At 46.6% G+C, this 27,081-nt stretch overlaps 1 protein-coding gene across 4 annotated transcripts in view; it reads right to left on the reverse strand.

Annotated features, from left to right (window-relative positions):
* LOC144165215 (uncharacterized) overlaps positions 1-19,974 on the reverse strand; it is a 40,402-nt gene extending 20,428 nt beyond the window's left edge. For 2 of the 4 annotated variants that reach the window (XM_077695334.1, XM_077695360.1), the window contains exons 1-4: positions 19,905-19,974; positions 16,501-16,612; positions 15,080-15,245; positions 6,199-6,508 (exon numbers count right to left, since the gene is read on the reverse strand). In XM_077695334.1, the coding sequence (XP_077551460.1) occupies positions 6,199-6,380 (182 nt within the window). In that variant the 5' untranslated portion in view covers positions 6,381-6,508; positions 15,080-15,245; positions 16,501-16,612; positions 19,905-19,974. Of the gene's footprint in view, positions 1-6,198; positions 6,509-15,079; positions 15,251-16,500; positions 16,613-19,904 lie in introns of all 4 variants that reach the window. The other 2 variants (XM_077695350.1, XM_077695342.1) reach the window with 2 other exon arrangements.
* Positions 19,975-27,081: the final 7,107 nt, after the last annotated feature.

A 27,081-nucleotide genomic window follows, 5' to 3' on the forward strand; every position in this document is an offset into this window, starting at 1 on the left:
CACAAATAAACAAACCCAATGTATGGTTCGCGGCAATATATATATATATATATATATATATATATATATATATATATATAGAGAGAGAGAGAGAGAGAGAGAGAGAGAGAGAGAGAAAGAGAGAGGGGGGGGAGAGACAGAGAAAGGTAAAACTCACACAGCGCGCACAAATAGTACAAGTAAAGAGTCGGATACACAGCAAGAAAACAATCACAAAGAAGGTTTAGTTACGTAGCAGCAACGGGACTTGCCTTCCTCAGAGTACAGTTACATGATCATTTAACTGCACTCTGATGAAGACAAATCCCATTGCCGCTACGTGAGTAAACCTTCTTTGTTAGTGTCATGTAACTGTAGTCTGATGAAGGCAAGTCCCATTGCCGCTACGTGAGTACACCTTTTTTGTTATTGTTCTTGCTATGTACCCGACTCTTTACTTATACTTTTTCTGCGCGCTTTGTGAGCTTTCTCTTTCTCTAAATTGATATACATATATATAGTAAAAAATTGGTATAGCTTCTAACAAAACTGTTTATTGGTCGACGTTTCGGTCGGATCAAGACCTTGAAGGTCGGCATCCGACCGAAACGTCGACCAATAAACAGTTTTGTTGGAAGCTATACCCATTTTTTACTATTTGTTACGGCAACCTAAGACAGCCCTTCTCGCAATCTATATATATATATATATATATATATATATATATATATATATATATATATATTTGAAAACATCACGATATCCCAATTCGGAGTGAACGCTTAAAACGTATATTTCTCGAACCACCACGCGTTGTCTGCCGGCGTTATAAGAATTTAGGTGACTTTCTTACTAACTCTCCCATCAGCCAACCGGAAACTACTGGTTGCATGCCCTGTAATAAACCTCGATGTAAAGTATGCGCACACATGACCACTATACAGCGTGCCACCAGCACGGCTTCTGACCATTACGTAAATATAAAAGGTAACTTTATTTATTTATTTATTTATTGAAAATACTTTCAAGGCCCATAGGGCATAACAGAAAGGAGTGGTAAGATACATACATAAGGTGCAGTTGTTTTACACAAACCGCATAGAAACAGAAATCAAGAACAAAAGAGCGATTCAACAGGAAGCGTTGTGAATGGCTGCTTTAAAGAGAGTGGCATCAATGATGGCAGCGATGGTGGGAGAGAGGCGGTTCCATTCTACGCTGGTTTTGGGGATAAATGATTCATGATACATATCAGTACGACAATATGGTACACCAACTTTACTGAAATGGTCAATTCGAGATGACACGTAACGGGGGGGGGGGGTGGAGTGATAAGTTGATCTTTTAAAGTAGGGTTGTGATGATAAATTTTGTGAAACAAACAAAGACGAGAGCATTTGCGACGGTGTGAAAGGCTGGTGAGATTAAGCGTATTTTCCATAGATAAGATACTGGCAAGACGTGAATAAGATGATAATATGTAACGAGCGGCACGGTTTTGAACAGATTCTAGAGCCTGGGTGAGCGTGGATTGGTGAGGATCCCATATGGCGCATGCGTATTCTAATTTGGAACGGATGAGTGTTTTGTACAGGGTTAATTTTAAAGATGAAGGTACGGAAGAAAAATTCCGGCGCAAATAACCTAGCATGCGAGTAGCGTTCTTTATTACGTGGTCAATGTGAGTGTTCCATGACAGGTTATCAGAAATATGTACACCAAGATATTTATCAGAGTTAACATGTACAAGAGGAATATCGTGAAGAAAATACTCATGCGTATATGTTTTATTGGGCTGCCGGCATATTCTCATATTTTTGCACTTGGTAATGTTAAGCTTCATGTGCCATTTTTTACACCAGTTAGTTACACTGTTAAGGTCATTTTGCAAAATTTGAATATCAGCAAGGTTAGAAATTTTGTGGTAAATTACACAGTCATCCGCGAATAGCTTAATTGACGAGAATTGAACACAGTCTGGAAGGTAATTGATATAAACAAGGAAAAGAAGTTGTCCTAGCACCGATCCCTGTGGCACGCCTGATTCTACCGGAGATAAAGCAGATGAGTAATCATTAGTAATGACAAATTGAGAACGGTTGAAAAGAAAGTCTTTAATCCATTCGAAAATTTTGGGATCAATGTTTAGTTTGCCGAGCTTGAAAATTAATAAATCATGAGGGACACTATCAAAGGCTTTCGCGAAATCTATGAATATGCAATCGGTTTCAATTCCCGAATCAGCATTTGCGAGCAAATCGTTAGTAAATGTTAGTACTTGCGTTTCACAAGAAAACATTTTTCTGAACCCGTGTTGACAGTTAGTGGAAAAGGAATTGGACTCAAGAAATTAAAATAAATGGGAATATATTATGTGTTCTAACATTTTGCAAGGCACAGATGTTAATGAGATGGGGCGATAATTATCGGGGCAAAGAACGTCACCAGATTTGAAAACAGGAGACACCTTTCCCACCTTCTAATCGCGAGGCAATACAGAATGGTACAAAGATTGCTCGAAATTTTTTGAAAGAATAACAGATGGATACACATGTGTACATTTGAGCATTTTAGAATTAATACAGTCAGGGCCAGCAGAGGATGAAATTTTGAGATTACGTATCAATGCATCAATACCAACAGAATCAATAATAATGGGATCCATTGGCAGGAACTGCGGAGGTGTGAAAGGTGGCATAACGGTAGAAACAACGCGATTGAAAGCAGCGGAAAATGTATTGTTTAGAATGGAACAGCATTGACTTGGGGAGACTGGGGTGTTTGATTGAACAAGTTGAATAAGTTTGTTTTCACTGCCGCTGACTATTCTCCAGAACTTTCATGGGTTACATTGTAACAATGATGGCATCGTATCAGTATAAAACGACTCCTTTGCATTCGAAGCGGCTACGTTAAAGTCACTATTAATTCTACGATAGGCCGACCAGTGATCGGGCCGATTTGTTCGCTTCGCGCGACGAAACATGCGCTTCTTTTTGTTACGGAGCCGCTTTAATGAATTTGTAAACCAAGGTGAACGTGGGTTATTTGTTACTTTTCTTTTTGGGACATATTTGTCTATCAGAGATAACAGCTTGTTCTTAAAAAGGAAGCAATTTTCTTCAACCGTGCGATCGGAAAAGTTAGGAAGATAGTCGGCGAGAAACGCCTCTAGCTCAGCTGTGATTGACGGCACATCAGCTCTGCTGTAGTCTTGTATCACTTTAAAAGACTTATTTAAGGTACCCGAGCTTTCAACGTAAAATGAAGTATGGAATGGTCGCTTATGCCTGGTAGGTAAGTTATAGGGGAAAGCAAATCTGGTGTAGTAGAAAAAATAAAGTCCAACGCGTTAGAAGATGTAGTAGTAGTTCTCGTTGGCATGTGAACAAGTTGCGTAAGATTGAAATCACCGCACAGGTTTAGAAATTCTGCGCACTGCGCAGAATTTTGTTGAACAATAACAGAATCATGTCGCCATTGTATGTTTGGAAAATTAAAATCTCCTAAAACGAGCAGAGGAGAGTTAGGGTATCTGAGGCACAGTTTATCGACTACGTCATGAAGTTCGGTGCAAAAAGAATTTGGCGCACTTGGTGATCTATAACAGGCACAGATAATGAATTCTCGGCTAGCAAGAAATATGCGCGCGCAAACAAGCTCAAGTGGCGTTACTACCGGGATTACATGCGAAACAAGTCTATCGTTGACCGCTATAAGCACTCCTCCTCCGGATCGAACGTCGCGGTCGTATCTGTAAAAGCAATACGATTTTTCGCAGTCTAATATCTCGCTATTCTTAATTTTTGCGGAAAGCCAGGTTTCAGTCAGAATGACAATGTCAGCGGAGCAAGAATCAACAGCGGAAGAAAGGGCTATGAATTTGTTAAGATCACTTCGAGCATTTGTGAAAAGGATGGATGCATTGTTTACGTTTTGTGCGGAAGATAGCTATGTGGTAGTGTCTTGGGGGCCAGCAGATAAAGCGTTATCAGCAGCTTGTGTGCTTCGGGAAAATTCAATTTCGCATACACTGTCGGTGGCTGCGCTGTAGATGTAAGTCTTTTTGTTGATTGTAAGCTTGTGAGAATGGAGCGAGTAAGTCTGCCCGCTAGCTTTGCCGAACTCTATCAACTTCTTTCGTGATTGACGCGTTTCACGACGAACATCTTCGCTGATAGAGACTCCTGTGTTTTTTTACTTTTGCCTTTTGCGACAGAATACTATCCTTTGTTTTAAATGACAAGAACTTTACGATAATCGGTCGCGTTTTATTTTATACAAATTTTGCGAGCCTATGGGCTCGAACGATCATGTCTTCTGTGAGGTACATGTTAAAGTGACGAGACAGTAGGTCACGAACGCATTTTTCAGAGTCCTCCCACTTTTCTAGATGGTTGTCAGAGATACCATAGAAAAGTAGATTGTCTCGTCTGGATCTATCTTCAAGATCGTTAAGTCGTAAATTTGTGGCCTCACATTCGTTTTGAACAACTTCGGAAACTAGGTTTGAAATGTATGTTGTTGGGGGCATGCCTTTAAAAGACTCAATCGCTGCTTCTACGCTGCTTTAACTGTGACTCCACTAATGTCGTATTCCTTCTAGAGTGCACTGTTTGTAGGCAGCCATATATAGGCCAAACTGAAACGCCCTTTCGAATACGGTTCAATAATCACTGTTCTCATACAAAAAGTTGTCCTTATTTGCCTCTTACAAAACATGTGAACGGTCCCAGTCATGCATTTGAACATCTTAAAAAGCAACAATTTTAGAATCCTCTTTTAAAAGCCACCACGACTGGGAGCTTCCGGAATCTTATCTCATTTATAAGTTTAGGTCAGCGACGCTTGGTATCAATGAAAGTTACGGAAAACTAACGTGCTTATCCCTCGAATAAAATTGACGACTTCATAATTTTTATCAGATTCTTCATTAATCCTACCCTTGAGTTTCCCATCAGAATTCGCAGAAAGTCCCTAAATACAGCAGCTTTATTAGCCTAATGCGACTCAACAATGCGATTTGTCCTTGGGAAGGATGCCGCATTCCCACACCCCTTTGCAACCTTTAACCCTTTGTGATCTAAGTACCCTACCTATATCGTGTTTGGTTGCTAGCTCACCGTGCAATGCTCTTTTGTGTACCGTGTCTATTCTTTCCATCCGCGGAGGGCACACCCAAAATACAGTCTTCCCTTATGCCTGTATGAATCCGTCCAAACTTGTCTCCCCACCCACTGAATACCCTATTTTTTACATTTCCGTTCTTTTTGAAATCGCAATTGTCCACGCTTCCCTGGTGCCGGAACTTGCAGCCCACACTACGTGCATTGCCATGTCGTTGTGCAATCTTGAGAGCTGACTTGTTAATTCAATTGTTTTCTCTCTTTTTTTTCTTTTTTTGTTGTTGTTGTACCAGGGGCATAGCCCGACTGTTTCCATACTCTCCCTTTCAGAAACATCTTCCTCTCCCTCTCACAGTTTTTCGTAAAGCAATATAAGAAATGTGTTCCAAATGTTTGTGACCGCAACACCATATAACTGTACTCTGATGAAGGCACGTCCCATTGCCGCTACGTGAGTATACCTTTGTTATTTTTCTTGCTGTGTATCCGACTGTTTAGTTACACATACATACATACATACATACATACATACATACATACATACATACATACATACATACATACATACATACATACATACATACATACATACATACATACATACATACATACATACATACATACATACATACATACATAACCCCCCGCGGTGGCTCAGTGGCTAAAGCGTTGCGCTGCTGAGCACAAGGTCGTGAGCTCGATTCCCCGCCGCGGCGGCCGCTTTTCTGATGGAAGCGAAAAGCAAAAATGCCCGTGTGTACGAGATTTCGGCGCACGTTAAAGATCCCCTGGTGGTCAAAATTAATCCGGAGCCCTCCACTACGACGCGCCTCATCGCCAGCGTTGCGTCGGCGCGTTAAACCCTACAATCAACATACATACATACATACATACATACATACATACATACATACATACATACATACATACATACATACATACATACACACACACACACACACACACACACACACACACACACACACACACACACACACACACACACACACACACACACGCACACACACTTCGGACGGAGACAAGCATTCTTCAGTGGGAGAATACTCATGCTTGGAGCATCAAAAACCCTTACGTTGACGTTGGAGACACCGACGGGGCGCTTCCAGCGCCCTCTCCCAGTGAACGTCTGCGCCGGATAGCTGGACTTGGGCTCCGGTTGGGGGATTCTAAGCCCGGTAATCCCTGACACCAGGGATGAGGCTTTCCGTCTCGTTCGTAGACAGCCTGATCTTGTGCTTTCCGTTTGGGAGGCATTTCCAACGGATGAAGTTCTTCGATAACGTGTTCCCACTGTGCAAACCTTGAAAAGACAAGAGTACGCTTGCTTGCAGTGAGCGCACGTGAGCGGTGGGACCGAGGGGGGGGGCCTCCGGGGGAGCCTCCTGGAAGCAGAAATGCACGGCAGGGATGAGATTCGGCGTCATCAATTGTCACAAATGGGTACAGAACAGCTATAAGCTAACAGACCCCTCCATTATCAGTTGTATGTATACGGTGCTTATACATGAACATACCTTGCAAGTTGTTCTACGCACAGCCCTTTCAAACCGCGGCGCAAATTACCCAAATTACGATTTGCCAGTAGTGTCTAGTTCCAGGTGGACATTATATGCAAGCCATTGCATAACAACGTAACAAATTACAGCGGGTATTGAGGTTTATTTGACCTCACCTAAGGCACACGAATGTATGGTCACATTGCATCGGCAGGTGAGGAACAAAACCATCGAATTTCCAAATGTGTCTAACCAGAGCAAAGATTGACAAGGCAACGCTATTCAACACCGGGCGCCACTGCAAGCCACGATTGTTATTTATGGCATGTAATCCTCTTAATCCGTCTCTTGGCTTTGCTACAGATATGTGCCTGCCAAGTTGTCTTTGAACGGGATGCATTCCATATCGTAACGCGCCGTGTATGATTATGCAGGGATATGTCGGTTATGACATGGCATCGGGACGTGGCGCTGAAGCACTGAAAGCCGTCTTGCTAAAGGTAGCTGCAGCATTGGAGAACCCCGGCTTCCCGTTATCGTGACTACGAGGGGCGTCACTTCGTGCGAGAACAACGTAGGGCTCTCCGCTGTCACCAATCGAAAAGGTTTTTGCCGGTCAAAAAGCTTGCGGAAAGGACTGCGTTGATGTTAACGGAATGGAAGCCACTTCTGAGTTCTGTGACGCCACCCCCGCTGATGCAGCCGCCTGCCTTTGTCCAGGAGATAACACACAGAAGAACACATAGCCGACGATCCGCCCCGCTTTCCCGTGCGCAGTGCACCTTCTAGGCTGAACACTGTTCCCGAAACAAGCAAGCTTCCGCTTTTGGTGGGCTCCCCGAGGGTCACCGTAGAGGCACTGTACGCGGACGTTTTCCTCGGTCAGCACTGTTTTTGCTTTAGCACTTTCTGGTTGAGCATCCGGATACAGTGCAAAGGGCTGCTGGTATGTTCGAACGCACTTCGCTGCATGCCCTTCCTTGACATAGCGAATGAATACCAAGTACCAAAGGGTAAGCACATAGAACAGTCCGCGCAAGAAGATATGACTGCTCTTAATGCCACAACGGCCAAATTTCAGGACTCTCTACATCTGTGAAGATCCCTGCAAAGCGGCCAGCTTTCTTACCTAAATTTTAAACGGGCCTTACTATGAAGCGCTTGGTGGAGCCTTCCTCGCAGCGCCCTTGTCTTGAGGTAGGCACAACTCTACCTTCACGCTACCTTACCTTCATACTGAAGGCATTTGTTTCACTGCACTGCCAGTGCCACTGCGAGCGTGCGCAGTAGGGCCACCCCAGCAGCTACGCGTGAGCCAGTACCGCGTATACGGCGTGCACAGAGAACCATAGGTGTCACCGTGTCACCGTGGGACTGGCAGCCACCATAAAGCCGAGACGCAGCTTGGTTCACGCTAGACATAGTATTCGGCGTCCGGACGCAGCGTTCGCGACTAACCCGCCGCGGTGTTTCAGTGGTTGAGGTGTTGTGCTGCTGAGCCCAAGGGCGCAGGTTTCGATTCCCGGCCGCGGCGGCCGCTTTTCTGATGGAGGCGAGAAGCAATAACGCCCGTGCGTACGAGATTTCGGAGCACTTTAAAGATCCCCACGTGGTCGAAATGAATCCGGGGCCTTCCACTACGGCGCGCCTCATCGCCTGCGTTGCGTCGGCGCGTTAAACCCTACAATTAATCAATCTAATCTAAGCTTTTGCTACTTTACCATATTGAATTTCCTTCCTTTTTTCTTGGTGGGTGGGTTGTAAGGTTGTGTGTTGCCCCTGAAAGTACAGCTGGCATTTGAAGCGCGCCGTATAGTGTTGGGTTGCGGAATAATTCTTACCCTTGGGTTCTTTAGCGAGCGCCAATTTCTCGGCACGCTGTTTTTGTTTTTCGCTTCCATCAAAGAAATGACCGACGCGGCCGAGTTCGAGCCTGCGTTCTTTGGTTCAGGAGTAGAGCGCCCGCCCTAGCCAATTACCCACCGCGGCTGGAACAAATGTTCCTGTCCTGGAGGCTGTGTGCCCGTTTGCGAGTGCACAAATACTGATCTCCAGCAGTGATGTCTTTACGGGACACTGTAAGCACCCAGATGGAACAGCACAGGGACTGGGCGTTTTTATTTCGATTTCGGTCTCGAAGGAGCCGGCGTGGGGCACATTGAGAGAGAGAGAGAGAGAGAGAGAGAGAGAGAGAGAGAGAGAGAGAGAGAGAGAGAGAGAGAGAGAGCAAACGTGTTTATAGCGAAAAGTAATGGGTAGGAGTCCTCCGTCCAAGACCCCTTGAGCTTTCCCAGCCTCAACAGCCCTGAACAACAGCAGGCGCTGGTCATTTGAGGTCGGAGCTGGTCAGAGCTCTCTCCCAAATATCGTGAGAAGAAATGGAGGGATTTAACGAATGTCGTGGGGCGTGCGCGCAGCCTCCTACCATATGAAAGAGCGTGCCGGAGGCTTCGCATAAGCGGCATAGCGGGGCATATAAGGTGAGGTGCAATATATGGCATTTAGTGGGATGGGGAAAAGTATTTGTCTGGAGTGCACGGAGCTGCCGATCCTCCTCTTTCGTCAGGTTTATGCGGTGCTGGGTAGGTGATACGTCCCAACTTATACGTTATCAGAGGGGTTGGCCTCTCCTGCTCGCTTCCCGGGACCCGGCGGGATAACTCTTGGGCCAACAGGTGGGCGGTTTCGTTGCCCGGGACGGCAGAGTGAGCGAGTGCCCATATGATTATGATGGATCTGTCTGGTGGACGCTGGCAGATGATTTGTTGGGTTGTCCGGTGAATCCGCCCGCACGAGAAGTTACGGCATGCTTGCTGAGAATCTGTGATGATAACGGTGGCTGTAGTTTGCGTTATGGCGATAGCGATGGCGTCTTCTTCCGCTTGTAAGGGGTCGTATCCGGGTAGGATCAGGCTGCTGACGTGCTTATTGTGCTGCACAACCACGGCTGTCATTGCTCTTATGCCGGGATAGGAAGACGCGTCCGTGTATACTGTGGTTGGTTCCCTCCCGTAGTATGTGTGGATGGCCTCGGCTCTTGCTTCCCTGCGCGCAGTGTGATGCACGGGGTGCATGTTTCTAGGGAGCGGTGAAATGCACAGCTGTTTCCTGATATTGTGGTCGAGATTTCTTATTTGAGATGTCTGACGCTGCAGAAGGGATGTGAGCCCCAGGCGAGAGAGAAGTGCTTGTGACTCCCAGCCTCAATCTTTGACTCGAAAGATGGGCTTCTATGAGCTCGTCGGCTATATTGTGCAGGCCGTGCTTCAATAGCTTGTCGGTGGCCATGCTGACGGGACGTCCGAGGGCCTGTTTGTAGGCCTTCCGAATGATGACATCCAGTCGTTCCATTTCTGACTTGGAGAGAAGAGCATAGGGTATGGCGTATGTGATTCTTGAGGTTATGAATGCTTGGACGAGGCGGAGGGTGTCCTCCTAGCGCATTCCCCGTGTTTTGGTGTTTACACGCCTGATCATATGTGTGACTTGGTCCGAGGTATGTTTCAGCCTATTTATTAGGATGGAGTTTGTTCGATCGGCTTGAAAGGTCACACCAAGGATCTTGATATGCGAGGAGGGAACGGTGGTGTTTCCCTCAATGTGGATGGTGACAGTGGGTGGCCTCTCGAGGAGTTACTTTCTTGTACAAACAAGGAGGAGCTCCGATTTTCGTGGAGCACATTGGAGGTCGCAAGACTTGGCGTAGTGATTTACCGTGTTGGCTGCAGTTTGTAGGTGCTCCTCTATCTCGCCTAGCGATCCTGTCCCGACCAGATGGTAATGTCATCTGCATACAAGCTGTGATGTATGCCCGGAATAGAATCCAATAATGGAGGGAGACCGATGAGCGCAATATTGAACAACAAAGGGGAGAGCACTGCCTCTTGTGGTGTGCCGCGGGTGCCCAGCAGGATGGGATCTGTGGCTAGGTCTCCCACTTTAAGTATTGCCGTAAACGACCTGTGAGGAAATATCTTATGTACTGGTACATTCTAAGCCCTCAGTCGAGAGTATTCAGCCGCGAGAAGATGGCGGCGTGTTTAACATTGTCAAACACCCCCTTGAGCTCCAGCGCAAGGATGGCTGTGGGTGAGGTGCGGGTGGCAGGCAACATAACGGCTTCCTTGAGCTGGAGTAACATGTCTTGAAGGCAGACGAGGGCGAAAGCCAAACATGGTCGTAGGTAGCTTATCGTAATCTTCGAGATGCGTTTGTAGCCTGTTGAAAACGATGTGCTCCAACGATGTGCCTACACATGATGTGAGGGAAATAGGTCGAAGGTTATCAGTACTCGGTGGTTTGCCCGGCTTAGGTATGAGCCTGACTTCCGCTGTTTTCCATTCATCTGGGAGTAAGCCCGCCTGCCAGATGTGATTGAAATAATTCGTTAGCTCAAGCAGGGAAGGGGTGTCCAGGTTAGCCAGGGCCTCGTTGGTTATTTGGTCCATTCCGGGCGCCGTATTGCGGCAAAGCTTGTCCAGAGCAGCCGTAACCTCATGCAGATGGATGTCGTCGTCCAGGAGCGGGTTGGGGCTTCCAGAGTATTGGGAAGGGTTTCCGTAGGGTGAGTGGGAAGATAGCGGGCCGTACGAGTGGCGAGCAGGTTTCGTGTGTTTCCCGAGTGTTGATGAAGGATTCTGGTCATTGTGCGTTGCGATTCCGTCTTGCTCTCGCCGGGGTCTATAAGAAAGCGCAGCAGCTTCCACGTTTTGGAAGTGCTAAGGGAGTTCCGCATACCGTCGCAAAGGACGAGCCAATTTTCTTTGCACAATGAGACGGCATAGCGCGCCGCTTCCTCTGTAAGCTGAGCAATGCATTTTTTCACCTACGGTTGAGCTTTTGTTTGCGCCAGCGTTTAATTAGACTGCGGAGAGCTTCCCATGTGTGGAGGAGCCGCGCGTCCACGCATGGGGCGGTGGTCGACGTCTCAATTATTTTTGTGTGGTTTTGGACGTCCTGGCGGAGACGAGATATCCATTCTTGAAGAGTGATTGGTGGATGATTTGTCGGTTTTTCTCTTGTTGTTGTTCTCGGAGTTTGGTCGAGTCAGTGAGACGCGCCGTGCCGGATTTGACTAGGTACTCTGTGCCGTGTATGGTGGTGGCCAAGATGGCATGGTCACTTCCTAAATATTCTCCGAGGTGCGCCCAGTCCGCATGAGAGATGTGACCAATGATAGCCAAATGTGGTGAAGTGTCCTTGGTGACGCCGTTGCCCTTGCGCGTGTGGGAGGCGGGATTAATCAGGAGAGTTAGGCCATGGTTTTCGATGATGGCATGCAAAGCATTACCATGTGTATTAGAGTACGTATAACCCCAGAGCTGGTGGGCCGCGTTCAAATCGCCCGTTATGAGAAGAGGATGACTTCCCGCTTTGCGGATGGCCTGAGTGACCACATCGTGGAGGCTTGCGGCTTTACAGTTGGGTCTACAATACATGTTTAAAAGGAAGAGGCTGTGTATCGGTTGGGTGGCGCGTGGGATGAGCTCTACCAGGATTCCCAACTTCTCTGCTTGTTGGAGAGCATGTTGGATAGCAGTGATTCGTTTGCTCACCAACGTGTGAAGTCTTTTACCAGTGTCTTCTCCGTACGTCACGTAGTCGGGAAGGCGAGGGGGGGAATAGGTCTCTTGAAGTGCTATGACATCCGGCGGTGAGGTAGACGCCACGACGAATTGAGAGAGTGAGCCGCACTTGTTTTTGAATCCGCGGCAATTCCATTGCCATATGGTGGTTTTGAGGTTGAGGGTTTGTTTATTCTTGTGCAGTGATGCCAATTTAGCGGATTTTCCGCTAAATCTGGCGGATTTCATTTTGTTCTGACGGGAAAAAAATTAGTCTAGCGGCTAGTGGATTTTTTGGCGGGCCATTTTCATACATAGCGGATTTCTGGCGGATACCTCACGCAGTGCACCGATTCAAAATCGCCCTGCAAGAAAGACCTTATGAGTTTGCTTTCAAGCTTGGTTAAAAAAAGTCGTGATTCCGACAGAGCAGATTGACGTTCTGACGTGCAGACTTGAGGACCACTCGAACGCCAAGCCATATCTGGGCTACGTGTTTGAGACGTACGTTAACAACGTGAAAGCTCAGAAGACCGACGGGTTCTCTCTCGCAGATGAAGCTGTGATGCGAGAAAGCTGCACAAGGTTTATTACCACGCTAGTAGATCAAATCAGACAGCGACTTCCCTGCAAGATCACAGTTCTCCAGGAAACATCACTCTTATCGATCGAAAACGCTTTGTGCGTCGTGAAGGAGCCATTGATTCCTCCGCTGGAAGCAATGGCAGTGCCCCCTGAGACAATAGAAAAAATTTAAAACCAGTGGAGCAAAATCACCTCCTGAATGGAGGCAAATATCATCCACTCAGTCGTTCTGGTGTGAAGTTCACTCCTGTAAGGACGCCTGCGGCGAAAACCTGTTCGCCGAGCTGGCCAGATTTGCCATGTCGATGCTCGTGCTGCCGTATTCAAATGCCGAAGTAGAGAGGACGTTTAGTCAGCTTAAAATACTAAAATCCAAGCTGCGGAACAAGATGAAGCCTGAAACTAGAAACGCCATCTTCGTCGTAAGAGCGGGGCTGAAGCGACACCAGAAACGTTGTTTTGATTACGAACTTCCCGCGGCAGTTCTTAGTGCCATCGGAACATCTGCAACGTATGTGCAACCAAGTCTCCTTTCTGGTCCCTGAACAAGTACCTGAACAAGTTCCTGTAGAGATGATATCAGACGACGCCAGCGGCGACGTGTTTTTTGTTGACCTGTGAGTTCTTTTTTTCATCAGTGTGAACATTTATAACTTTTAGCCTCATCTGTGGTGAGGTTGACAAATGACGACCACCGCCGCACTGAAGCTTCAAGTGTTCTAGTTAGACTCCTTGGAAGACTCTTTTATATGTTATTTCAGCTCTCGCAGTTTTGGGGAGATTCTAAGAATGATAAAGGTATTAATCATACGAAATTGCACTGTTTTTCTAATAAAATAGGCCCTAGCGGAAAATTTAGCGGATATGTTTTAGAATCTAGCGGAATCTGGCGGATTTCTTATGGCTTTTTAGTGGATATCTGACGCCCAGCGGTGGCAACACTGTTCTTGTGCCCTGCCATCTTCGGTCGGATGATCCTCTTGGGGGGGGGGGGGGGGGGGGGGGAGTAGGGCTTCTGTAGGGCTTCATGTCGCGCCGTGCTGGGCGATTTGAAGGACAGGCACTCCGATCGCAACATCCACAACCGCCAGCCGGCGGCCCTCCGTTGCTCAAGCTGCTCGTTGTGCTACGGTTCTACAGAACGGGCGCAGTGCTGACACCAGGGATTGGTGTAGATGGAAGGCACGAAAACCGAGCGAGCATTCGCTACCGCTGCACTGCGTTTGCACTGTCAACGATGGAAGTTGCCAGGGCAACTTTGTTTTCTTGCCAAGCCAGCTTGGGTGTTAAAACAATATGCGCAAAACGCAAAAAAACCCCGCACTGGCACGCGCACCTAAAATATGTATGTGCTTGCGTTTTTCTTACTGTGCAAATGCGTTGGTATTATTACACTCGACACATTGCATGGAGCTCCTCGTCGCTTGCGGGTGTCCTTACTCAAGGAAGGGCTAGGGATGACTTGAAAGTGAGGTGTCTCACGTCAATGGTACTGTAGTTAAGGAAACGTGAAGGTCTCATACGAACGGTTACTGGCTCGGAAAATACCCACGGTTGAATCGCCAAGCAAAGCGGGCTGTTTACGGGGACTTCTTCAGTACTGACGGTGGTCAAATTGCGCACACGCCTCAAACAATTGCTTCCAAAGACAACACATAGGTGCATCCACAGCATTTACTAACACTCTGACTGACCCTTGGCGCCTGCGTATTTGCCACTCTGTTAGGGCAGCGATGCAGCGTGGCATGAAAGAGTATCACAGCTGCATGTTACCGGTACTCACCTTCGGGGTAGAAACTTGGAGCCTCACAAAAGGGTTCAACTTAAACTCAGGACACCTCAGGAGCAATGGAACGGAAGATGGATGGCAGATGTAACATTAAGGGACAACATGAGAGTGGAGTGGGTCAGGCAACAAACGCATGTTGAGGACATATTAAAAGAAATTAGGAAGAAGAAATGGGTGTGGACAGGGCATGTAATGCGAAGGCAAGATAACCGTTGGCCTTGAAAGGTAGCAGAGTGGATCCCTAAAGAAGGTAAGCGCGGCAGGGGGCGCCAGAAAGTTAGATGGGCAGATGAGATCAAGAAGTTTGCTGGGATAAATTGGTCGCAGTCAGCTCAGGACCGGTATAATTGGAGATCTATGGGAGATGCCTTTGCCCTGCAGTGGGCGTACACCGGCTGATGATGATGATTATGACAGCATGGCAATATTTAGACTCCCGAAACATCAGAAAAATTTCGTCCGGAAAGCGGCAGGGTCAGTGGAGCTTCATGAGAAGGACTTCGAGGAATTGGAACTTACCTCAGGGGTCGGATGACTACCAGTGGAAGAGTTCACAGTCCCAGTTGCACTGGAGACGACTATGACGTCGACGTAAGTATCCGTACGGGCTCCGGGACTTTCGCGGTGGGGCTCCAGTTACGACAGAGAATCGCTTACAGGGTCCATGCTGGTTTTCTTGATCCACCTGCACTTTCGTTTAATTTAAAACACATATTTTGAGCACCCAGGAATGTTTGTGTTCTTTACTAAAGAACCGCATTTCAACACGCATAACGTATCTTCTAGAAATTCAACGCAATTAAAGCGCTCAAAAAGAAATGCCCCCCAGAACGTCGAGGCTAATAACAATAACGGGATCAGTCTCCACCACTTACCGGGCATCTGGCACGTCATACTTCTGGAATTGAATTATGTTCATAACTAACGTGATAAATACTAATAATTTAGGATTTCTGCGTGAAGTTTCAAGGTATAAGTTATTATCCGGAACTTCCCAGCAGCGATTGACCTGAGTTTTGTTTTTAGTTGTTTCAAACCATATCTCTTCCAGCAACATAACTGGCCTCTAAACACTCTTGTATATATATTTCCCTACGGATTTTATTGGGTGCCTAAGCTCAAAGAAAGTGACTTTACTCCTGTACCTAAGTATGCCCAAAGCAAGAAGTAGGTTCGAACGTAAATCCTAAAAGCCGCCTCACATAATCATATCGCGGGCATAGCTTATTAGTTGCCTCATAAAGTGAGACACATTTATAACACCCATAGGGTCGGTATTGCCGGCATGCTCTGCAGACCTTTTTGTAGTAAAAATGTTCTTGTTGCTCTATTCTGCGCATTGTTTCCGTAAAAAACAGCGTTTTCATATCTCTAAGGTCTGTTTAGGAGCAGGGCGGGGCACGTCAACGGGGCCACTCAACGTTCTGCATCGAACACGAAGTGCCAGGCTTGTACTTGTCTCTGAACGGAATATCGCTTTCGGTATTTCGACGCGGCAGTGTGTCGGTGTGGAAGCGGGCCGAAGGCTTGTTACAGTTTTCCCAGATTCCCATAGGTGGGAATTGTGGGCAGGGATTACAAACGGCAAACAAACAAGGCGCGACCGCTGCCACAAGATTAAATTACCGAGCCAGGATGCTGCTGCATTCTGGGGCAGGATTCTTCACGCTCTTTTACGAAACAGCGACGCGATTGCGTATACGTCCCAAGCTGCACGCGTTTTGGCACGTTTGATTCAGGGCGCACACAGAGAAACATAATAACGAGAAAACCACCCAATTATTCTCATCTCCTTTTGCCCTGGATAGGTGAAGATCCTAATAATGTTTGTTCAAAGCGGCCACAAGCACGCGCAAATTCCGAAGCGATCAGGGTCGGCTGCGGACTTCTTTTAACAACCAATTAGCTTGCCATACCAACATCATGCATGACGCGCTTACGAGAATACGTTCCAATGAGTTGCAGAACCACTCGAGTCTCTGCGGTAGGCAGAGGGAGCGAAGACCGGAGGTAGACGCGGCGGGCGCCCATGAAGTTTAGCCGTGTAGTCAGCTGAAAAGATAACGAACATTAATCCAATCATGACAATGGCGAAAAACCTGCAGGACACAGAGTACGATTTTTCTTACTCTGATTCGAATCTCATTTATTTTTTTATTTATTTATTTCCAGATATTGCGGACAGCATTGCTGTCCAAGCAGGGAGGGTTACAGAGAAGATGACAACAAGCGTTCAAAAGAATTTGCATCACGGCACTCCAAAAATCAGATGGCAATGCATTCCAGCGTTCAATTGTACAAGGGGAAAATGATTTTTGAAATATTTTAGTTTGGGCGAAGAATGGTCGTATCGTTTTTGAGTGGTTCAGTCTGGCTGAACCGTGTGGAGCAGGGAGGAGATATGTATCACTGTTCAAGCCAATTTTTTTTTGTGATAAAGCAAATACAAAAACTTAAGCTTGGCAATCTGCCGACGCTTCTGGAGTGGTTCTAACTCTAGCTGTTTTAACATATTAGTAACGGATGATCGGAGTCTGGAATCAGAAACAATGAATCCCGCAGCTAGCCGTTGGATCCGCTCAATGTTTTCAATATGTTTTGTGTAGTGAGGACACCATACAATTGATCCATACTCGAGGACTGGTGGAATTAATGTGCGGTAAGCCTCTAGTTTAACTTTTTGCGGTGAGCGCCTCAGCTTTCTGCGCAGAAAACAGAGCTTTTTAAGAGCCCTGTTGCAAATGTCATCGTAATGTATGTCCCAGTTAAGGTTATTTGTAATAGTTAGGCCCAAATACTTAACAGAAGATACAGTGTTAATGTACCGCGTTCCGATTTGATAGCGATGAATCAACGAATTTTTCGTGCTTGTTATTGTCATAGAAACTGTTTTAGAGAAGTTAATTAACATTCCATTACATCCGCACCAGTCCGCGAGTTTACACAGGTTGTTATTCAAACGAACTTGAGAATCGCAGTTATCAATAACAGAAAAGAGAACACAATCATCAGCAAACAATTTCACATGAACATTTTCATCAAGGTGCTTCCCAGTGTCATTTATGAATATCAGAAGAAATAATGGTCCTAGTACCGATCCTTGTGGGACCCCTGACAAAACCGGTAATACGTTAGACCTGGAACCATTACATTCAACAAACTGCATGCGTTTTGACAGCTAGGACTGAATCCATAGCAATAGCAATTACAATTAGCAATTAGCAATTACAATTTGCTATTAGCAATTAGCAATTACAATTTGCTAACTGAAACTCGCTGCCATACTGATTTCTTTGCTGAAACAAAATCTTTTCAAATGCACAGTGAAGACCCGTTGTTACCGTCGTCCCCAATTCTTACAATTCCTAGTGCACGTGTGGAAATACAAGCATTATGTCATTCACTTTAAACAAGACTTCCGAGCAGAACTAGACGTATCACATTTTTCTCACCAGCCGTATAAAAAAAAACCTTCTTTTAGACCTGGTATATTGTACTGTAACATGAGGTAAGAATGCGGGAGCTATGTCCTTCGCGCGTCACCATGCTTTGGTTTTAGAAGCCTATGTATCTAATACTGCACAAAGTCACTAGGAAGCGTGCGTGCGTGCGTGCGTGCGTGCGTGTGTGAATGTTGGAAAACAAGAAAAAGAGTCCTCTCAAAATTACGTTTCCGGCTTCACTGTACGTAAGCCCCTCGACCTCTCTAAAAACGTTTCTATCCTCCATGGTGTGCACGAAGCAGTGCAAGCAAACCCATTATACTCCTATCGGTTGCTCGCCCATCCTACAAGCAAACCTTCCCGTACACTTAACTCCTACGCCTTCGCAGCCGTTCCAACCTTTTCAAACTTCGTCTTATTCGAGTTAGCATTAGCACATTGAACACGCAGCATGTTACTTTTCTAGGGACTTACAATCTCAGTGCGGCCCTAGCACACGGTCGTGTAAACAATTAATTTTTTTTCTTCCACTGATGAATTCGAAGAGGGACATAATTCAAGGAGGGTGACTTAAACACGTGATGTATTTCAAATCGCAAGCGCCGTAAGGTAAATGAATATGAACTTAAAGAACTTGCTCCAGAGCATTTTTATTCTCGCCTATGCCTGCAAATCGGAACATTTTTTACCCACGCGACGAAGCTAGAATGGCGCTACACTGCACGTGAAGCGACGCGGTATAATTAATACACCTGGAGATGATTACCGTTCCTCAAAATGTCATATACGCGGCCGATTTATTTTTTATCCCCCAATAGAAAAAAAAAAGACAGCCGCCTATGTTGAAAATCTAACCCGGGAACCCTACTCAATGCCGTACCTCCTCCGCCCCGCCCTCCCCCCTCCCTACACCGCGGAATGCACACGCCAATGTAAATAAACAATAGCAAATTATGCGGTGGACAACCACAATGCACATCTAGAGCAATTCAGACTAAATCTCCAGCCGTCCGATTTAATCGGTATCCCCAAAAGGAGTTCCTTTTTTGCAGGCTGCACAAGTGGTCGATGGGCGCAGCCCTTGCAAGCGGCAACAGCGACGCGAGAGCGGGAAGGACGCTGAATTTCTCCGCGATAAAAAGGACCAACTGATATTTATGTGAACCAGAATTTCATCTAATAATTTTTTCACACTCTACCTTTCTTAATTTTCACTCAGAATAACTTGAAGTAGATTTATTTTCACTTTATGAAACTTTATGAAACGCAAAAAATTATGAAACAGCTCACGTAAACGTAACAATTACAGCGTCTCTATAAGTAAACGCCGATGCACCAGCTATTTTCAAAGTGACAATCACAGCGTCTCTAAAAGTAAACGCCGATGTAAACGCCGATGCACCAGCTATTTTCGTTTAGTATTTCAGGTCCCCGTTTAGACCTCGTCGTACTATATCTAACCACCACAGCCTCTTTGAGCTGCCTTTGCGCTAGATCAATGAATTGTCTCAAAAAACGCCTAGTTACCGGCTGTAACGCCGTCGTCACTTTTGGCTGCCGCGAACCACTCCGTTCGGACGCTTGACCGACGCGCGCTGCCGAGGGCGTTCTTTCTACTTAACGGATGTGTGTTGTAAAACAGAGTCTAATATCCCTTTATAATAACGCATTTAATCATAATTGCTAATGGTCTAGGGCGTACGACATGACTTGAAAAAACAAAATGCTTTCGAGGTCCCAGGATGGGCGCGTCTGCTCATGTATCAGCTAAGGCGCGTTAAATGTTGCTGTTTCAACGGCCGTACAATTTGTAGCGAATAAAACGAAGCTTAATAACGTTATAATACGTACACGAGTTACGCCGGTCTCAATTACTTTTCAAAATACATTTTATAACTTACCTGTTGAGTACCACGCGAAGTTTCAACCCAGGGACACTCTACCCAGGGTCTACTTTATTTTCAGTTTTTTTTTTCTTTCAGAACGCGCTGAGTCTAGCCGATCCACAGTTGCGCAGTTATAACGACAAAGCAGACGTACTACACCGCTTATCTCGTTATAGTCGTATGGTCCATTGCTAACAGTATATTTTAAAGAATATATACAATAGTTCTTCATAAAACAATATATAATATTTCGTATAGTTGACGCTGTGTTTTATTATTAACCACCCGCCTAGCTTGCGCGTTCACTTCGCACTTCGGCTTTTCGCGTCTGCTTCTTTACGGCTGATACGGCCTTTTGAACTGGGCGACAGCGTCTAAGCGCTGCCTACTTTCTACACTGGCTAAACTCGCTTCTCGCTGATTATAGTTTTCTTTGTTTGGTATTTATTATTCTCTGCACAACTTCATCGTTGTGTCCTAGACTTTCGCATTCCGAAAACGAAACTGGGCACGGTAGCATGTTTTTATCCGCTTCGTGCGCACGTGATGCTTTGCGTGAGTTTCAGGCACAACGTACCTTTACACAAGCGCTCCTAACCTGCGCTGATTTACCATCGTTTCGACTCACATACCTTTATTGTCGCGTGCGCTTAAAGTACACCCGTTTATTGTGACAGTTTACTCGTACTATAATTTTCGCAGTACTCAACGCTAATACTCGTTTGTTTTTTATAGTTATTAATTTTTGAAACATATTATTTTTTGACACGCTCGAGCTCATTTTGTATTGTTGACGGTACGCTACACACACTGCAGGTAACTTGGGGCCGAGCCGAGTAAGCATTTTAACTTTCGTAACGGCGTCTAGAATTTTTCCCCATAACCCCCCGCGGTGGTTCAGTGGCTAAGGCGTTGCGCTGTTGAGCCCAAGGACGCGGGTTCGATCCCCGGATTCGGCGGCCGCTTTTCTGGTGGAGGCGAAAAGCAAAAATGCTCGTGTGTCGAGATTTCGGCGTTCGTTAAAGAACCCAGGCGGTCCAAATTAATCCGGAACCCTCTACTACGATTCCCCTCACAACCTGGGCCGTTTCGGCACGTTAAAGCCGACAATCAATCAGAATTTCGCCCCAGCTTCAGCGGCTGCGCGGTGCATTCAGCTCTGCGGCAGTCTTTGGCGTCACGTGACTCGCCTTTGTTCTTAACCACGGTGGCGACAATGTCGTTTAGATGGAATGCAAAATTCATGTGTGCGTTCAGTGGTGCGTATCAAAACAAAAAAAAAAGTGGTCAAATCTATAAAGTAAGTATTTTTATAACTAGCCAAATCCTCATGCTTGCCCCGATAAATATTTACTCATCGCACTCATTTAAAAGACGAGCCTGAGGATGACCAGGCGTCAAGGTAACGCGACATTCCCACTACAGACTTTCCGCTACAGACCGAAACGGTTTCTACAGATCCCAATTCTGCCTTTCCATGTTCTACGGCGGCGGTTTTGTGGTTCCATGCTGCCTAGCGGGAATGCATACCCTCTCGTAAAAGCCGCAGACAATATTCATACGTTAAGCCGCACAAGTCGCAGCTAACGCTAAACATGGCATTGTCATTTAATTAACGCCGTTAAGGGAAAGGGGAGTCGCACTCATAACGCATTATTAACCCTTTGAGGGTCGAAATTTACGTCAAATGCGATCCCCCAGGGTCGATTTTTTTATTGCAGATTTAAATTCTTCGGATGAATCTATTTCGAGAAAAATTTATCGTAATTTTTTTAGGGTGACCATAAAGTGACAAAAAATATTGTTTGTGTTCTTATACACATGTGGTTTATTCAGGAGTAACACAAGAGAATTTCTAAATAAAAACGAGAGAGTAACAAGCCGGCACCTTTTGAGTGAATCGAAATCAGATAGACATCAATTTCGCGGGCGCAAAAAGCGGGAAGCGCCCGGAGGACGATACCGAAACCAGCCGCTGCGCCCCCGCGCGCGCGCGGCCGGATACGCGAGCGATAGACGGCGCACCGCACTTAAAAAATACAAAAAAGGGAGAAAAGAGCCTCATCAGTTTCGCAGGCGCCCTTGGTCTGCGGCAAGCGCAAGAAGCGAGAGGCGCCCGGTGGGCGTAAGGGGCCTTAGGCAGCGCACCCCCTCCTTACCGGATGCGCAAGCGATAGCCGGCGCGCCGCTGAAGTAAATCATAAAAAAATAAAAAGAGCTATCGGCACAACAAAATAATTGGACGTATTTCCGCAGTGTGGCCGCACATGCCAAGCAAGAGAAGTTGGCGAAAAAGGCGCGCTTTTTAAACATACCAGCGGTGACGTACATGCACGTTATTGACCAATTTGAAGGTGTTTGCAGAGGACCTACATGTACGTCCGTGACCCTGAAAGTGTTAATAGGCGTATTGAACGCGCGCCACTGCAAAGGGGACTATTAATGCTAACGCAGCGCAGCTGGCACATCGTAGCAGTTTGGTATTCAAATTGTACGGCACGATTGGTCGCTGCGCCCATCCCTTGCAACACGTCGGACAGCCTCAATGGATATAGCCAGCACGGTGCTCTTGTTTCTGTAACCCTTCCCGTCTGGCATTGCTGACCTTCCGCAAGTGTATAAGGCAGTCTTACAACCCCGTCCCGTTAACCGCTGGCTGCAGCTGCAAAAACGACGCACGCAGAAACCTGTGCCTCTCCCTTCGAGGTGTAGGGCCTTGTCGACGTATCGTGAAGGGGTATAGAGGCAACACGATACGGGTACGTATATTCTTGGAAAAGGAAATGCCAGACAGAGTGGCGGCCTAGGAGGGTGGCAGTTGAAAAATCGTGCCACTAAGTAGAATACGAAGGTTTCGGAGCAAAACGCGTAAGTGGGCAGAGCTCACTTTATGCCTATGGGGGCGGCCTGCAGGCGTGCAGTGATTTTGGTGTTGCACACGGCGAGCTCGTCCCGTGCACCTCTGCTAGGGTGCCCTCGTGTGAAACAATAATTATTGTTGCACAAAATATGCCATAATCATTCCTGCACATTCTGTGAGTTCTTTCTCCAGAAAACTCGTGCGCCATGGACCAAGCACGGGGGCCCTTCCAATGAAACAAATATTTGTCTGATATAAACTTTTTAAACCTCATATCCTATCATGCGTAATCAACACTTGCCATATACACCAGCCATCTCCATTGGTTTTATTTGATTTTACTGTTATTCTGGCTTACACATTTTAGTAGCCACTGTTTTCTGTTGTATACTTTTGTTTGGCGCTGTTTGCCCCAACTGGCATTGCGCCAAAAAATCCAACCATCATCTAAAACGCAACCGATCTTTGTCTTACCAAGAGATCCCGCGCTTCCAATCTCTGTTATAGGGCGCTGTCATCGAGCGACAGCAGATATTGCCTTGCACCTCAACGCCCTAATACCTGGAGGTCGATTTCGTTTTTAGTTCTGCCGTGATGGCGTTTCCGTGTCCATATTCAATACCCTTGTTGGCGCAAGACAGTATTGGTTATCCTCAGCTTATTTCTTTTCGTCAATCTAACCACTGTATTACTTCCTATATTCGTACTACATATTCGAGAATACCCAATTCCCGTTCACCTACTTGCTTGGCCCCTGCCTCTGCTTTAAATAACGGCCATCCTAATCGCCGGACGCCCTATTCTCTGAGCCATAACAAGCCTGCGGCTGGCAGTGCGGGCCCCAAGAGCACGCCTGGGGATGACCCATCCACACAGCTCACCTGCCACCCCAAAACCGTCCGGTGCGAGTTTCACAAGAGCGAAATTAACTAAACCTTTACATCTCGGCGGATTTTCGCAAGGAAAGTTATTAAGTTCAGGACAAAACGGGCGTTCTAGCATTGTTTTTTCCATATTTTCGCGCTTATTCTGACCGCCTGTTGCTGTCTTACTGCCCATCAGCGCGTCTGGGCATGCGACAGTAGCTTTCCTTTCTACCTTCTTTCCTTCCTCCATTTCTCTCTCCACCTCCCTCCCTACTTCCTTCCCTCTCTCCCCTCTCGTCCGTTCCCTTTCCCACCTACCTTGAACATTCTGCCGTCCCGCTCCTGCCCCCTCTTGTTTCCTTCCTACCTCCTTCCCATTCCCCTTCCTTCTTCCCTCTTTGCCTCCCTCCTTCCCTGAACCATTCCCGTCTTTCCCTTCCTTCTTTCCTTCCCTCCTCCTTTCTGCCTTCTATTCCCCCCTCTCTTCTTTCGGCCCTCCCTCGATCCCTCCCGTCCTTCCTACCATGCTTTTTTTTCCTTCGTCTCTTCCTTTCTTCCTCCCTCCCCACCTCCCTTCCCCTCCATTTCCTTGTTTTTGTCCCTTCCTCCCACTTTCTCTCCCTTCTTTCCACATTACTTCCTTCTATCTTAGAACCCCTCCCTTCCTTCCTCTCTCTCTTCCTCATTCCCTCCTGCCTTCCAGCATTTATTTATTTATTCGTTCATTTCCCATTATTTCTTTTCCTCATTTTTGCCTTGCACGATGAGCAAACATTAAACCTTGGCAAGCGATTTAACACAAAAACGTAACTCCAGAATCCGAGTGCTTACGCCTTAGTTCTTATAATATGCTTTTCCTTCCAGAAAGCACTGTTGAAAACCGAGGAACGGGCGACGTAGAGAGAGGACCACTTTATTGTGCCAGCGGCCAGAATCATTCCAAGAAACCTAATAATGATGGCACGCGCCACCTCGTTCCCCGCATTCCCTCAGTTCATGCCAGGTTCGTCGTCCTCTTCTTGTCCCTGTCGCTTTAAATATGTAACAGGCTCCAGGCCGGCCAGATATGAAGCAACAGGTTGCAGCTGGGTGACGGATCTTGACATTATACCACGGCGTCTTTACCATTTGGTCCACGTGGATCCATGTCAACATTACCCTCGGTGGTTTCTAGGTGGTATAGAAGTTGCACAGGTCGACGTAAAATTGTCCCAGAAGAGGTACGAATTTGACACGAACGAACTTTTCCATCTTTGCCTGGGAAAAGTTCTGTCACAACGGCCATCTTCCACATTTGCCTCGGTGTGTCTCTTTCTTCCAAAAGGACGACGTCTCCCAGCTTGACGGACGCTCGTGATCTGCAATCTCCGTTAGGTGCAGAGCGAAGTTTAAAAGGTACTCCCGCCGCCATCGCGCCCGAAGCGCATCCAATAGCTTTTCTCGATTCCTCCATCTTTTACGCAGCATCTCAGCTGGCTGCTGCTTCGTCGAGTTTAGAACTGATGATCCATAAGGTAACATGGTCAGCCGTTGTCCGATCAGAAAATGTCCTGGTGTTAAGGGACTGGGTTCAGAGGGCTCCGAGTAGCCTATGTGTAAGTAATGGGCCGAGAGTTAAGCATTGCTTCTACTTGCGTGAGGATAGTGGAAAGTTCTTCATAAGTGAGACAATTCTTTCCAAGTATTTTCTTCAGAGTAGCTTTGATGGACCGAATGAGTCGTTCCCAGAAACCTCCCCACCAAGGAGCTTGTTCAGAAATAAATTTCCATTGAATCCGGTGACTTAAAAAGTACGTCTGGAGGTCTTTTCCTCGCATGATGGACCAGAAAAGTTTAAGATCTTTCGCTGCTCTTTTGAAAGTTTTGCCGTTGTCAGCGCAAACAACTTTGCACAGTCCTCGTCTAGATACAAATCGTTGAAAAGCGAGCCTAAACTGTTCTATCGTAAGATCCGTGATGAGTTCTAGATGAACTGCTCGCACAACCGCGCAGGTGAAGATCAGTATGTACGATTTCCGAAGTATTCCCTTTGGTTTGTAGAGCAGTGGCCCAGGAAATTCAACGCCGGTTACTTCAAACGGCGGGGCCTGGTGCGTCCTATCCGCTGGCAGTGGGGCAAAGTATGGGGCTTTAAATATGTAACAAGCACATGCTCGATGTGAGTTGTCGAGAAATGCTACTTTTTTCAAGCTCTCCCCGGTTATTTTGTTTACCTCCATTGTGCACATCTTATTATTCTCACGTCATAGGCCAAACAAAAGAAAGTCCGTGACGGATTGATCAAGGTGAGGCATCCAGCAATTGAAAACACTCCGCATTAGAATTCGCTACCTTTCGTCATGGATCCGAGGTTCGTTTACCCAATATCTGAAGCTAAGCTCCATGTGTTGCAGGACAAAAACGCACGGATACTACCTGTCCTTATATTGGCAGGTTGTTGAGGTAGATATTTAGGAGGGGAAACTTATCGGCTTTCCTAGGTCTACATTCAGAGTCACCTTTCCAAGGCGACACTGTTCGTCTCGGCGCGATCACTGCTGCAAAGTATGTCACCACGTGTAATCATGATTCTTTTTTTTTTGTTTCATTCATTCATACCCCGCACTGCTTCTGAATGTTCCTCCCCTCTGATTTTATGGCAACTTTAATGGCATGGGAGCAGTGTAGTCAACATGCTTCCTAATCCGCTACTTCACGCATTTCAGGCTCTTTTCACGTGTCTGGCCAGCTGGCTACCTGCATCGCCCTGCGGTTCCGCCTGTCAGCCTGCGTTGCTGATACCCGGAGAGCCGATCAGCTACGGTGGCCACTTTCCCATCGTAAACGGTGCGCTGTGTGTCGATTCTGCCCATGCGCGGATTCTACCTACGCGCCCTCCGGCGGAAGCTCTCTTCATCAGCCCGTCAGTCCCATGGTAAACATCATCACCTTTCGACGCCCTGGATTTAAGCAGCACGCATCCAAGCGTCCTCTTCAGTAGGCATGGGAGCAGTGTCGTCAACATGCTTCCTAATTCGCTATTCACGCATTTCAGGTGTGTAAACCATATTCACTTTACGCTAAGAGGTGCGATGACCGATGTTTATTACTGCTCCCGTGCCCACGAGTCTTATGTGACACTCTCTGCGAGTGTTTTTCTATGGCCTGTTTTCTTCTCTGCTGTGGAGACAGAGGCTAACCATGGTCCCCTTCGTACGCGATCTAATTCAGTTGATGACTCCGAATGCTTACGCGATGATCCCGCTGAGCAAACTAAGCTAATGTTTAAATTACTTAAAGAAGTACATGAACGTACGCTGGAAAGTGCGGCTGGCGCCTCGTAGGCGTTGTGAAATCTACCCCCCTACCGGAGACTGGTAATTCCGTGCAGTGTGCTTCACAGCTATTGCGCTATATGCATTGGCAGCGATATGCATTGATATGCGTGCCGTACTTGTGAAGCTCGGCGTCGTACTCGTGAGGCGTC

This window comes from Haemaphysalis longicornis, unplaced genomic scaffold, assembly GCF_048455015.1.
Source record: "Haemaphysalis longicornis isolate Haplotype H1 unplaced genomic scaffold, Haemaphysalis longicornis Haplotype H1 scaffold_1, whole genome shotgun sequence".
NCBI lineage: Eukaryota > Metazoa > Arthropoda > Arachnida > Ixodida > Ixodidae > Haemaphysalis > Haemaphysalis longicornis.